Raw genomic sequence first — 15184 nt, 5'->3', positions numbered from 1 at the left:
AAGAAAGATGAACAGTGCAAATTCAGCTAAAAAAAAAAAAATGTTTTGTCTCACGCGATGCTATTTAGAGATTAAACAATTTTCATCTCGTAAAGAAACATGATGAAGCAATCTAGGCCGGGAAATAAAACGCGAGGAATTACGTGAAATAAATGTATTCGTATAAATCTGCACGAAATATTTAAACGTAATAATAAATAAATTAATACAAACATAACTATAATTTTTTTGTTCTGTTGTTTAACTATGTCGATTAGTTATGTCCAATTGTCATCTCTATGTTTGCACAAATGAATTCACGAAATGCTTCGATATTCGACACTGATTTTTTTCGTGTACTTGTAACAGCAGAAAGTTAGATTTTTGTGAATTTTAATTGGTTCTGATTCTTAACCCTCTCTAGAACATTTCTATTATTTTTTAAACCAAGATCAATCCTAATTAATCACATAAAATTGAAAAAAAATAGATAATTATGAACGGATAAAATGATAATTTAAGTACATAATTTATGAAATTTTATCGGCTTGAGAAAAGGTCGCAATATACAATTCCCGTTTTGTTAAGCGTAACGCGTTCTTTTTACAAGATACAGAGCGCACAAGATTCACATCATCTGATTACCTTACTCGCGTATCATCTTACACATTATGCTTGTATCGGATCTTGTTTCATTTACCGTATTTATCTAAAAATATTTTGACATAATATCGTAAAAGAAGTCAAATTAGACTATATACAAGACTGTATAATTCTGCGACACATATAGATATTGCATTACGTTACAATAATGTAATGATACCTTTCTTTTTTTCTTTTATCGGGTATACAGACGACTGTAAAAAATAAAAATGTTTTTTCTTTAAATTATATTTATAATATATTATCACTGTACCACAATTGTGTCTTCACTCTCGCCAGCGTTACATCTCGTTGTTAACGATAATGCAATAATCGCAAATCACGCGTGATCCGAACTTAACAGACCAGGGATACAGGATGATCTATATATATATATATATATATATATATATATATAATATATAATATATATATATATAATGTGTGTGTGTGTGTGTGTGTGTGTGTGTGTATTCGTGAAATATCGGCAATTTATTAGGATCAAAAGAATTTCAATATATCCAAACTTTGAAATCTGTGAAGAATTCATTAAGTCACGATTGCCGTCGAGAGTGTAATTGAACATTATGTATGTACAAACGATTATTATTCCTTACTGTAATACATTACATAGTTTTGCTTGATTTTTTTTTCTGTATATACGTCAGTCTTGGATTGCTTTTGCCAGAAAACGCATTGTTTTCGCTGTCTCTAGAGAGTCATTCTAGATATATGTAGAAAAAGAATACGTGATCAAGTTCACATAATAAAACTTCATCTTAGACAGAGATATCATTATCGCGTTTTACAAAAGCATCAATTTGTTAAAACCGAAAAAGAATTCCAGATATCTATTGTTCCTTAATTTTAGTTCGAATATTCGTGTAAAATAGCGCGTACGTTTGTTACAATAAAATTAAAAATAAAACCATACATTTTGACATAGGAATGTATGTTGATCAATTTTGGTAATTATAGAGAAATCCTCAAATGCTTTATCGATTATGTGATTATCCTTTTTCCACACATGCACTCTCCAACACGCATCCATCGATTACTCACATATGTATTGTGAATCTGTATGTGATGCTAAAAAAAGAAAGTCATAAAATCCTATACATTATTTAGAAACAGTTTGTCTCTTTGATTTTGCATCTTAACATTGAGACTATATATGAAATAGAAATGAATCCAAAGTATAACACGCATAAACGTTATGTATTCTCTTTCTTTTCCATGTACAAGGCGATCTGTTACGCTGATATAGCACAATCAATTTGAGAAAAGTAAATTTATAAAGAAAATGTCTACAATTTTTATCAAGAATCATTTCTGAGAAATATAATCTTACGAAAAAAATTTCGACATACGATCTCTTTACGATCTCTTTTCACATAGCATCATATTGGTAGTAACGAACCGCCTGTATCTTGTATTAAATTACATTCCGCGTTTTTCCATGATTTTACATATCAGTCTCTTACACTATTACTTTCTCTTTGCTCTTTCCATATATTCATCGTCGATTTCAATGATGATGATGTTAATCATAATGATGGTAATATAATAATAATTCTGAGAATAAATCTCAATAACAATAATACAAATAATAATCGTAATAATAATATTAATAATACACCTTAAAAACGTATGTACAATATTCACCGACCCATTTTTTTTAAGTATCAATAAGATTCCTCTACAAGTACTACAGATAAAGTGGAATAAGTTGCTTTAAATAATTACTTTTTACAAAATTACATTACAAAGTGCCATATTGAAAAATCTGAGCGAGTTATCTATCTAGTCTATTCACATGTACAGCTGCTAGAATTAGATTTACGCGGTGGCTTTATTACAGCTAGACTACTGGAAAAGTATACATGTTTGTATATTATGAATAATTATTGCCATTGTAAAACAGAATCTTTGACAAATTAAAAACATTGTACCGCAAAACATGTATGCGCGATCCAGTTTGCCTCTGCTGTGTAATGTATAAATAAAATAATAAGGTCACGTATGATTTATACAAATAATTTAGTAACGATCCGTGTGCTTCAAGATATGCAGTATTGAAAACAGTCCATTCCCGACTGTTGCGTTATCAATACTAAAATATAGTTCTCATAAAATGAATAGATCTCAATGTGACATCCACAAAAACACAATGAAAAATCGACTTACTATCACTTTAAAGTTCCTTTAAAATTTTCAAGATGTATGATTAGCTTGATTCAACTATCAACTTTCACTTCTTAACATACTTTATTAAAGGAGGGTCACGAGCCTAAAATGCTGCGGACTGCTTGGTCCAGCGCAGTGTCTTTCGTGTCGGATTGCGATGACGAACTACCGCTACTACTGCCTGACAGTGTGTTCGTGGGACGTTTCTTAAGATTAAGGATGCTGTCAATGGCGGACTGTACTTGTGCGTTGATCTCATCATGTTCGTTACCGACGTTTCCACTTTCGCTAGTCGTTACAAGGGCGGTACTACTTGGACATTGCGTCTGCGAATGCAAAGCTAATCCATCCAAGTCGGTATCCTCCGACAAATCTCGTTCAAGATCAGTGGCACTACTCCAACGCCTATCGAAAGTATTTATGTCTTGCTCGCAATCATCTTTCATAGTCGTGTTTGAGACACCGGGTACATTTGTATTTGCAACATTCGTACGAAGACACTCGCCATTTGCTCGTGTTCTTTCAATTTTTGATGCTCTCGTAATAGCACATGCACTATTACCACTGTTATTGCCGTTTTTACACTTTAAAGTATCTGTAGTAGATGGATATACACCCAGTTCTTTCTGGATTTCCAGCCACTCGTCGTAATCGCCACTGGTACTATTCGTCGTTTTGATCACTGGTTTGCATTCCATTTCTTCGCTTGGGAAATCATCCTCTAGTTCGCGTTTTACAGATACGTTTACTAAAGGTGGGGATGTTGTTAATGTTGCTTTGCTCTCTTCCACAAGGCCAGGTTCAACTTTTGGCACCAACGGTTTCTCTTCCTTCTTAAACTCTTCTGTAATTTTATTTGAGATTTATAAGATATTATATTTAAAAATAAAAAGAAAAATTTGTTTTAAATGTGTTGGTAAAAATATACTGAATTTTAAAATGTGAAGAGCAAAGTATATGATAAATGTAATAAAATCAGAAATCTTGAAATTCCAGGAAAAAAACCAATATAAATATATATACATATTTATATTTGTAATTATAACGAAAAATAATTGAAGATATGCGTAGTTACCATTGAGTTTTGCTTCTTGTTCTCGTAACCTGTTGAGAATACTTTGTTCTTCGGCTACAATAGTCCTGTCGATCATCATCAATTCCGACGTCCTTACTTCGCGCTATAATTTATAATTTTTAAGATATTAATGCAACAATAATATAAATTATCTATATAAGATTAATTTATAAAAAAAAAATTAATATAAAAAAATCAATTAATTTTTCAAAGGAATTTAACAATATAAATACTAGTTTTAATTACTTTAATACATATAAAATTATTGTAAAAAAAAAAAAGAATCTAATTTATTGCAAATTATATAACCATTAGATAAATAAATTAAATAATTATTTATACCATGCTTTCCATTAGGAGAAGATACGTGTATTTGTTTATCATAGAACTGAATTTGCTCAATAAATGTTTCGCTGTCTCCTCGAATATTTCGTCTGCTTTTGTCAGATCCTTAGGTCCTAATACTTGCTCATTCAAACAATGATATCTGACCAGACGTTTGCACGCATCGCGTTTGCTTGAGAATGGCGTATTCATATCTGGATTTGTTGCACCATTTTGATCGATTTTTAACTGTTGCTCCACTCTGTAAATAATGAATATAATTATATCAATAAATCTAAAAAAATCATAAATATACTAAAGACTTATGCTTAGATACATACAATTCGCTACGATTCATCTGCCTACAAATCGGGCTAGTCGCGCGCCTTTTCACACCTTGCCTCGGACTTATCAAAGGATTAGAGTTGCCATTAGGGCTAACGAGTTGTTTTATTGTACTTCCGTTGTTGTTTACAGGACTTTGAATCCTTTGCGTCCCCTTACTTATCATTCTAGGCGAGGTTACTTGATTCGCAGGAGAGCCACTTTGAACTTGAACTTGAATAGGGGAGGAAAGCTCTTGTTTCACGGGACTTGGTGTCTGTATAGCTGGCTTGAAGTCCAATGGATCTGTTTGACACTGCGTTGATTGTTGTTGACACTGCACGCCCGATTGTTGCTGCGTTTGAACTTGGGTCAATTGTTGTACATTGCTCTGTACTTGCGAAGCTGCTACGGAGGTAATTGGCGGTGAGAAGATTTGTATGTTCGCGGAGGACGGATTCAGTATCTGAGTCCCGTGGTTTTGGTAAAACTTATGCTGTTTAATGTGCGTCTGATGAATGCTCTGCGTCGCAGCATTCGATATAGTCGGTTGTTGCGCTTGCACACTTTGCGGTACCTATAATAATGATTAAAATATAACATTATAACACTTAATAATAGCTTCTATAAAATATGAAAATATATTTTTATAAGTTAACATGCGTATGTGTACACGATAACACTTTGCTTACCGTGATATTATTAATGAAACTGTTACTCGAACTACTCGGCATTGCTACAGATGTGGTCGGACTTAGAGTTTGAGATGTTATCGGCATAGAAGCAGTGGAAGTTTGTGTCTGCGTTTGCGTCGCTGATGTTTGGTTCTTAAATGAATTTTGTGAATGTATATTCGCAACTGTTGAAACTACATTTACACTGAACGTTGTCTCGGCGGTCTATATAAGAACAAAATAATTTTAAAATACAAATTCGTTAAATAGAATTTTGCTATCTAATTAAGTTATGCTATTAATCGAATATACTTACGTTATTGACAGAATGAGTAGTAGTGCTAACAACCTTTCCACTGGCTAATATTTTTGTTTGCTCCTGGTATAACTTCGCCAATGTCGCCTGATCGTGAGGCGATTTTCGAGAATTTGATAAAATAGCTTGGATTTGAGACTGAATGCCTTTCAACGTTTGCTGCATTTGAGCAGGAAGCTGAATGGTTTGTACTCTTTGTATCATTTGACCATTTGAGGGAACTGACATGTGACTGGCGGTAGAAGATGAAATCAATGGGCCATTGGCGATAATGTGAGTCGGCTCGCTCTTAGTAGGATTTGTACTAGATATGGTCGTGGTTGTTTTAGAATTGTCAATTTTTTGTAAATTGGACGTATTCGCCGTAACCATTGTTGGTCGCGTGACGGTTACTGTCTTTGTCTAAAAAAATAAAAATAGAAAATATCATTAAGAATCAAAATACAGATTTTACAATTTTAATAATTTAATTTTTAGAATTTAGAATAGAATTTTTAAAATGATATTGAAGTATCGAGCAAAATATGGATAAAATAGATAATAGAAAATGTAAAAATAAAATGCAATTATGTACCTGTGAGTTTACAATGCTTTGAGCAGTGACGGCAACTTTCGTCTTTTTCACGATTTTTGTCTTCTTTGGTTGATTATTACCCAAGTTCCTAATTTGTTGCTGATTCAGGTTGTCAATAAATTGACTAGGAAAGTTCGAATTTTGAATTTGTATGTGTTGCGGCATCTGAGAAGGTGCAGCCTGTACCACTATGTTTTGAATATTATTTTGGATCGTTGGAGCTCCACCAGAACTATTTACTATTATTTGGCTTGTTGGAGTGTTAATCTGAACACCTTGCAAATTCTGATTATTCGCATCTGGCTCGCCGATTACTATCTTCTGAGTTTGATTTTGATTTTGCGTTTGATTCGTCGCGTTTAACTGTCCAGCCAAAAATTGTTGCAAGAGTTGCTGACTAATCACCTGCATCTGGCCATTCGCATTTGCGATTAGCAGCTGATCGTTAGGATTCAAGTTGCTTAACGCATTTAAAATTTCAGGCGTAATTTTAGGTGCGTTATTCAGTATGTTGTTCGCCGCTGAATTTAGTATATTCGCACCTTGGGATTCGATCTTTTGAGATTCATTCTGCTGGGTTGTATTAGTAGTAGGAGCAGTCGTGATCAATATATTCTGATTCTGATTATTTTGCTGTGTGTTAATTCCTTGTTGCACGACATTAGCCGAATTTTGCGATTCAAAGTGATGTGCATTAACGGAAGAAAAAGTATTTGCTGTCACTACCTTCTGTTGCTGAACATTCACATTTTGTTGGACACTCGCGTTATGTAAAACGGCAGATGTATTCTGTTGTTGCAAACTGGTCATGACGTTCTGTTGCGCGTGAGTTATATCCTTCATGCCTGATTGCAAATTTTGTTCTATATTTTGAACGTTACCAGCCGTATTTTGTTGCAATACATTAATTGTATTTTGTTGGATACTTGAATGTAAAACATTCATGGTATCATGTTGTTGCATGGTGTTACAAGAGCTCTGTTGCTGCAATATGTTCATAGAATTTTGATGAATGTTTGAGCTCTGCAAATTTTGTTCAAATATTTGTTGCACATTTTGAGTTTGTACAGTTTGCGCGGTAATTTGTTGATTATGTTGAAACAGGGGTGACTCCTGCTGCAATGTTAGAGTCTCTTGTGGATTCGTCTGAAGATTCTGATTAGTCTTAGACATATGATCATTTTGTACTATTGAACTACTGGGTAATGATTTTTGCACGTGAACGCTATGTTGTTGTGACTGTTGTATCGATTGTTTTCCCAAATTTTGTCGTACATTCGTAGTTATACAAGCATTCGTGAGCCGAACCTGACTAGATTTTTGTAGAGAAATATTCTGTTGATTGGAACTCGTTTGGCTTGCATTAGACATTCGAGGACTTTGAATGCCAAATATAGTAGGTGAAGGTTTTGTGGATAAAATATCCGGAGTATTCAGAGACGTGTTATTACCTGTTTGTGACAGTGTAGATTGAACATTCTTAGCTTGTATCAGATTTTGTACATTAACATTTTTTGATGTTTGAGTTTCTAGCGATTGTAAAGATCCAATGTTACTTTGAACGCAAATACTTGGTAGCGAATTAGTTTCTTGAGGAACAATATTAGTATTCTTCTGTTGATTAATTGGCTTCGAACATATCTGGCCATGATGCGGACTAGTAGTGCAAATGACATTTTGCGAGCATGTAGAGCTAATAGTATTGGTTGAAACTTGATTTCCACTGGATAAAGGTGATTTGACATATTTCTGTCGCTGGATCGTATTTTGAGTAGACTGCGGAGTACTTTGCGCTTGGCTCAAAAGTTGCGAGATAATCTGTGAATTTTGACCACTATTTTGACTCAGAGATCGTATTAAAGCTTGCGCGGTCGCTGAATCTATTTCAGGTTGATTGGGTTCCGGGGTATGATGTAAGATAAATTTCCCATCATCTCCAATTGATAATCGAAATTGTCCGGCTATCGCATTTTGTACAGGCATCTGAAGTTGGGTGACAAGTTGACTATTGAGTGTTTGCGATACAGAAGCTTGCGTATTCGTTGTATTTGTTACAGGTACTTGGAGACTCTGAGCAGAGCTAACAGGAACTGTTCCTTGAGATGAAAGTTGGCTCAGAGGTTGTCCAGAATTAGCCTCGCTTTGCTGCATTTGACAAGGAACCTCACTTTCAGTTGTCAGCTCGGAATCAAAGATATCATCGTCATCCCCGATACCTGATATCTTTATAATACGAGCGAGATCTAACTTTGGCTCATCATCTTTCCGTTTAGCTTTCTTCTTCTTTTTCGCTTTTTTCTTAGGAGGCGGCAACAGATTTTGTTCCGCGACAGGTTGAGTGCACGAAGCATTGCCAGTAGTATTACCAGATGTAACTTGTGAGATTTGCGATTGAGGACTTTGTACCATAGCATTCTGAATTACGATGGAATTGCCAGTTCCTGAATTAGCTATAGAATGTAAATATATGACTTAATAATACTGACCTTGCGATAAATATAAATTAATATTTTGTAAATTTAAAGACACAAGAAAAAAAATATGAAATATAATTAAAAATATAATTAATTTGAAATATAATTTAAATGATTCAAAATATTTCTATACGTTTCTAAACATTTAATGTAAATTAAATAAAATAAAAATTTGAGTTTTTTAATTCAAATATTATGTTCTCTAGATTTTTTATATTTTTAAACAAAGAGAAGTATTTAACATGTTTTATCTAATTGTCATTTTATATTCACATTAATATTAATGATTATTGTAATATTAATAATTGAATATTGTAATATCATGATAATTTATTTTTTAATATCATTATATTAATAAACTTACTTGGTGCAGGACTAGATGGAGTATGCCTTATCACTGGAGAAGCAGCTGGAGGAAATCCATTGGGTACGGCAAAGAATGTGGGCGCAATCCCCTGCAGTTGCATGCCTGCCGTGACCACTCTTACTAATTGTTGTTGTTGTGTCAACTATAATTAAAAAATATTTAATTAATTTTTATTTCGTCATTTCTCACATAATTTTTATCATGTCATAATTTTTATGTAAATATTTAAGAAATTTATAATATATATTCTATTAGAATTATTTCACCTTATTTCATGTAGAATATAACTTTATAACAAAATTAATTTAAAATTTATTTGTTATAATTAAAGATCATAATTATTAACGCGTAAAAATTTATAAAATTATTTAGTCTGCAAACACACACACACACACACACACACACACACACACACACACACACACACACACACACACACACACACACACACACACAAAATATCTATTAAAATTATATAAATACTTTTTATTATATAAGAATATTTTTATGATTTTTTTATCGACAGGAAATGCGAAATCATCTTAATAGTCATGAAATTTTTTTTAATAAGCGATGAATCTGAATGTGCATATGAAGATGCATGAAAGGATGAAACCATCACCTGTGTAGTATGCGTTTGTTGCTGCGCGCTTGGTGGTGTCCTTAGTATAAGTTGAACGCTTCCTGGTTGTTGCTGTACAATAACAGGTCCAGTAGACGGCAATACCTATATACCAAATGTAACAAGTATGAAGCATGAAATTGCAAAAAGCAATTTTCTATGATAATAGAAATGCACATAAGCAGTTGTAGTAAATAAAGCGTATCAAAGTACCTCAACAGTACATTGTGATGTATATATATTTATGTAATTATACAATGGATATGCAGATGATATATAGACATATTTGAGAAATAATATAGAGATATATAAGAGCTATATATAATATACCTGATTTAGTAGCAAACCCTGTGCTGTTGGAATCATTGTCGCTGTAGTAGGATTAGGTTGTGGTCCAGCAAGAACTATTTGTGGTTGACTCTGCTGTGTTACCTATAAAGAAAGAAATATACTTTGATGTAATGTAAAATATCTTATCGTATTGTTAAATACATTAATATATGTTATTATTAACAGAATTGAAGTAAACATTTTTTAAAAATAATCTTTGTAAAATTATATAATAACAGATTGAAGATATATCAGATATAATTTATTGTATGATTAATATTTAGTTTAATATTTAATAAATTAATAAAAAAATAAAAAAATAAATATAAATATATTTAAAAATATATAAATATATAAAAAAAATAAATATAAATAATGTAAAATATAAATAATATAATCATATCATATATAATATCATATATAATATATATAATATCAGCATAAAGAATCAAATTATACCTGGTTTGTAATTGTAGTGGTAGCTCTCTGTGACTTTTGCTGAGAAGTAGTAGTTTGTTGATTTGGTGGTTTTGGTAGAATTTGGGGCGGTTGTTTGGTAGGCTTACTCGCCGCTATTTGTATTTGCTGATTTCCAAATAATTGGGTCCTAGTCATCAGCTGAGTTGGAGTAGACTGATAACCCTGTGGTGTACCATGAATTATTTGTAACACCTGCATTCCCTGCTGCAATATGGGTGTATTAGGCCTAACCTAAAACATATGAAAAATAAAAGAATGTATTAATAAATGAATAATTTAATTTTATATTATCAAAGTAATATTCTTATTTATAGCAAATAAATTAAATAAAAATAGAAAAAATAGTATAGTCATCTAAACATAGTTATAACACAAATGAGATAAAGATCTCAGATTTAAATATGATAATGAAAATATTCTTATATACGAAACATATATAAAATGTTCGTAAATAAAATAAAATTAAAATGTAAAAAAAGATGAAATTTATGAAAGATGAAAAATATTAGCAAGCATTCTGACAAAATCACTAAAATGTATCTTATACTGAAAATTGCAAAAAACAATTTAATTGCAATAGAGTTCTAATAGATTTCTAACTTTACAAGTATCCTTACCACAGGTGGACCAGGGCTACCTCCAGGTGCTGGGCTTCTATTGTTGAGAGAATTATTCCCGCTTAATAGATGAGGGCTTTTTGCGGGGGGATATGGGCTAAGTACAGGACTCTGTATTTGGCTAACGCTCATCGGGCTCTGCATGGGACTTTGCATCTGCATATTAAAGTTACTGTTCGATGTTGATGTGCTGACTGGGCTTGGACTATTCCGATTGGACTGTATCGAGTTCGAAGCCGGACTTCTAAGTAAAAGTCGGTTAGGGCTAGGACTTGGCGTAGGTGGTGCTATATTAGACGCTGGACTTTTCAAGGGTATTGAAAACGGACTGCCCGGCGAGCTAATGTTTTGACCTTGAATATTTTGCATAGTCTTAACAGTATTCATAGTACTGACCACATTCGACGGTTGTGTTGTGCCTGTTAATGCTACTGACGCACTTAATCCAGGGCTTATCCCCTGTGAATACTGTCGCTGTGGTTGAAATCCAGTCGACTGGGAGGAACTTAAAGAAGAAACATGACTCAATGACATAATCGGTTCATTCGATACGGATATATGTTGTACATTCGACGTCGATATATTTGATAAATTTGGGTGCATTGTACCAAGGTGCGGTATGTTCGTAGTGAGATTCACGTTTGAAGCGTGATTCACATTTGCAGTGGTTGCATGAATCGTTTCACTGGGAGTGCTCGTGAATATGCTGGGACTCGTCAGAGTCCCAGAATTCGAGATTTGTGAAATTGTTGAGATATTCGAATTGGGATGTTGCGATATAGCCGAGTTTGGTACATGTGCTATATTTGACGATGCAACGATGTGTGGTGCAATAGTCTGGATGCTTTGTATTGTTTGGAATGGAAACTGTGCACTGCTAGAATTCAAACTAGTTGGCGTCAAACCAGTTGCCAGAGCATTTGCGGATCGGTTGAGACCTTGATTCACACCAGAATTTATACTGGTAGCAGTCAAATTCGTATTTGGATTAATAGCAGATAAACCAGACACGCTGGAATTTGCGGCGGTTAAATTGGTATTCAATGTAGTAAGATTCTGATTTACGTTCGATGAGTTTAGACTTGTTAAATTTGGATTTACACCGGTCAGTCCGGTGCTTACTCCAGATAGCCCAGAATTAATATTTGTAGAATTTATCGTATTGAGCCTATTTATTCCGGTATTTACTCCCGTGTTTATACTATTCAAATCTTGTCCCAAGTTGGACAAACTGTTATTAATATTATTTGAACCAATATTGGATGTCAGATTAGAATTAATAGCATTTAAATGATTCAGGCTAGGATTTATCGTAGTTAGCCCTGTGTTTATGCTTGGCAAGCCCAAATTCAGCAGAGGATTTGATGTGGTGATAACATTGGAAGTGAGAGACGTAAGACTGGTATTTAGAAGTGACAGTGGCAATCCCATATTAAGGCCCACCCCAAAAGTGGGGGTGGCCGGGGGTAGGCCCATACCAGTCCCCGAGGGATTTATGGTACTCTGATTTAATTGATTCAACTGGTTTACGTAGACTATGTGATTTCCAGTTGTCGACCCATTTCCTTGCTCTTGTGGCTGCAAGATCAAGCAATGACATTAGAGAATGACAGTCTTAAAAAAATTCTTTAATTATCAATAAAGGCAACTTACATTGTTCGATGTCTGTTGCAAAGCAAACGTTAGCGATTGGCCACTGCTATTTTGTAATTGTTGTAATTGTTGCAGCTATAATAAGAAGGTATGTAAAGGAGAAGAATATATAAAGAAAAAGAGAATACATACAGAAGTAAGCAAATCTATAAAATTTTTACAAAATCTTACTTGTTGTTGGGTCAAAACAGTAACTGGATTATTGTGACGCGCATTCGGGGAAGTTGTAGAGGATACTGAGTCCCCAAGAAGAGGGCGTGACTGAGGCTGCTGCATGCCCACGCAGCCCCTCTTTACTATGGGCAGCGTCTAGCCACCTTTCCAGCTTATTTTGTTCTTTCCTATTATAAATGAAATTCCAATGTACTTATTTAATACAAGTTCAGAAATTTATAAAAAATTGTTAGAGTTAATATCTATATAAATATAATATGTAAATAATTAACTCTCAAAGCAATCCAATTTTGACTTGTATAAGAAAATTTTATATTTATTAAAATTAAATGAGCTTAATAATAAAGAGATTAATAATAATATCACACATACAATTAAAATGCATCTTAATGTATAAGTTAAAATTTAAAAGAGCACTAATAATTGCACTGATAATTTATATATAACCTAGAATTTTGTAAATTAAATTATAGACATTATTAATACGTATTTATTTACCGAAATTATTTAACAGTTGCAGCAAGCAATATTTGCGTTTCGGCGCCACTCAACACGTCTGCGACCTACGTCTCCTGTTCCTGTCATGCATATAATTTCGTATTTCTTCCAAAGCTCAGGCAGGACCGTGTTGATTCTTTGAAATGCTTGCGTATTTGCGAGTTAATGATGCTCCAGCATTAACCATTCGTGGCCGTCACGGGCATCGTTTCGCTGTGCATAAAAAGTAGTTCCTTCCTGAACTACTTTATCCATTAAAGAACAACTGCACAATTGCATCGTGAATATATCCTGACTTATACTTAAAAGGCATCTGCCACAGGATCTTATCCATTTATAGATGCAGTAATGCTACGCTTGTCCATGACACGTTCAGGATAAGACGCGGGGAACAGCCGTCGAAAATCATTCGGCGAGTAACAGTTCTTATCGTGTTAGCACACTATCCCAGATCCAGGAAGTAACTCACAGACATTCTTGAATGTTTGTCAAATGGCTAGGGTATAATGTCACAACATTACGCTTTCGCTCGCGCGATAATCACCTTGAGATATAATCGTTTCCTCTTAAGAAAGATATGCTTGTCGTTGCCTGACGCACTGCTGTGCTCTTACTCTGGCACAAGATTTTGCCGACTCTTGTTCTGGAAAGAAGAAGCGGGAAAATGCCATTAGCTGCTGCGGCTTTAAGTGTCTCGCGCGAAAAATAAGCGCGAGCAGAAACAACTGGGTTCTCGCGGTTCCGTTGCGCGGTCAGGTCGGGCCCGAAGTCGCGGGAATTGCGGGAAGCGCGTTTACTGCGGCAAAGTATGCGCGCGGGGTCTGCGAAACGGCGCGAGCGTCATCGCGTTTCAAAACGTCGGTGGATCCCGAGACGTGTGATAATCCGGCGGAGTCGGGGTATCCCGACGAAACGTTACGGGATTCGTGCGTAAATTTGCCAGCTGGAAGTATATTTTGAGGTTATAAGCCAGGAGCGCGCGCGCGCGCCTGTGTGCGCGAGGTATACATACGTGCCACACAAGCCACCACCAACACACGCATACGGGGAGGAATCACACACGGCTCACTCTCACTCACTGAGGTGGAAGCGGCGCGCGATTGCACACAACAAAAGGGGCAGACTTGACAAGGCGTAAACAAAAGAATACGCTCGCATCTAGGCGAAATGACGAGTTCCGCGGCGCCGGGGAGGCCGGCGCGCGGCGCCGCGACGCGCGTGCACGGTGACGAACGCGCAAAAATGCGCGTGGCGTCGCGACGAAAAATTGTCAATATTACCTACGCGAACGCGGTTTTGCCACCCCGTGTTTTTCTCCTGGGAATTTTCACGCTCACGCGCGACCTCGCTCTGTGTGATCCCGCGTTCCGGCACGATTCGCCGCACCTCGTCGAGAGGAAAACAACGCACACGGAGCACGCGCGACGCGATGATGCTCCACTGAAAATAATAAACTTTTCAGTTACACGACGATACCATGTACGCGTTACACTATTCGGTGGCAACGGCCATCATGTATTTGCCAGGGCTGCCATCGGCGTGGCGCAATAAGGAACCAGCCGTCGCCGCTGGTGCCGCCTCGCGTCCTCGCGCCGTAACTTTTTGCAACCACGAAGATACAAGACAGTTGGAAGGAATGCGAGGGGAAAATCGACGTGTGTCGTGCGCGGTATTTCGTAACTCACGTGACTCACGTTTGACTCACGTGATTCGATGAGGAAAAAAAAAAAGGATACGTGCCTTTGTCAAAAATGTCAAATGTATTTCTAATGTATTTCTTTTGACGCTAGCATTTGTTATCTATTATAGGTCTAAAAATATACATTAAATCAAATTTATAAAGTTTAAGAAAAGTTAGAAATCAAAGAAAAATA

General features: G+C 35.2%; 1 protein-coding gene across 6 annotated transcripts; it reads right to left on the bottom strand.

Annotated features, from left to right (window-relative positions):
• Nucleotides 1-139: 139 nt before the first annotated feature.
• On the bottom strand, nt 140-14842 carry LOC105430260 (uncharacterized). Of its 6 annotated transcripts, XM_011643744.3 has the most exons (17): nt 14591-14842; nt 13311-13953; nt 12810-12979; nt 12639-12713; nt 11382-12563; nt 10986-11141; nt 10348-10599; nt 9889-9990; nt 9559-9663; nt 8934-9078; nt 6096-8545; nt 5522-5923; nt 5224-5430; nt 4549-5108; nt 4226-4469; nt 3884-3986; nt 140-3652 (listed from the first exon to the last, which is right to left on the bottom strand). In XM_011643744.3, exons 3-17 carry the CDS (start codon nt 12912-12914, stop codon nt 2904-2906), a joined length of 6837 nt encoding a protein of 2278 aa, XP_011642046.2. In that variant the 5' UTR covers nt 12915-12979; nt 13311-13953; nt 14591-14842; the 3' UTR covers nt 140-2903. The 6 variants fall into 6 exon arrangements, with proteins under 6 accessions (XP_011642046.2, XP_088932835.1, XP_011642042.2 ...); XM_089076709.1 differs by having other exon boundaries at nt 10986-12563; nt 14323-14842; XM_011643740.3 differs by having other exon boundaries at nt 10986-12563.
• Between the last annotated feature and the right edge of the window lie 342 nt (nt 14843-15184).

Source organism: Pogonomyrmex barbatus, unplaced genomic scaffold (assembly GCF_055798465.1).
Source record: "Pogonomyrmex barbatus isolate J1 unplaced genomic scaffold, ASM5579846v1 scaffold2, whole genome shotgun sequence".
Classification (NCBI taxonomy): domain Eukaryota; kingdom Metazoa; phylum Arthropoda; class Insecta; order Hymenoptera; family Formicidae; genus Pogonomyrmex; species Pogonomyrmex barbatus.
The sequence above is the reverse complement of the archived record's forward strand: the minus strand, read 5'-3'. Positions and strand labels throughout refer to the sequence as shown.

Excerpts from the sequence above, each read along its gene's own strand:
- LOC105430260 (XM_089076709.1), bottom strand. The coding sequence starts at position 12,914 with ATGCAGCAGCCTCAGTCACGCCCTCTTCTTGGGGACTCAGTATCCTCT. Across the intron at positions 5,924-6,095 it reads AAAGCATTGTAAACTCACAG|ACAAAGACAGTAACCGTCAC; the intron begins GTACATAATTGC and ends TTATTTTTTTAG. Across the intron at positions 4,470-4,548 it reads CAGATGAATCGTAGCGAATT|AGTGGAGCAACAGTTAAAAA; the intron begins GTATGTATCTAA and ends CATTATTTACAG.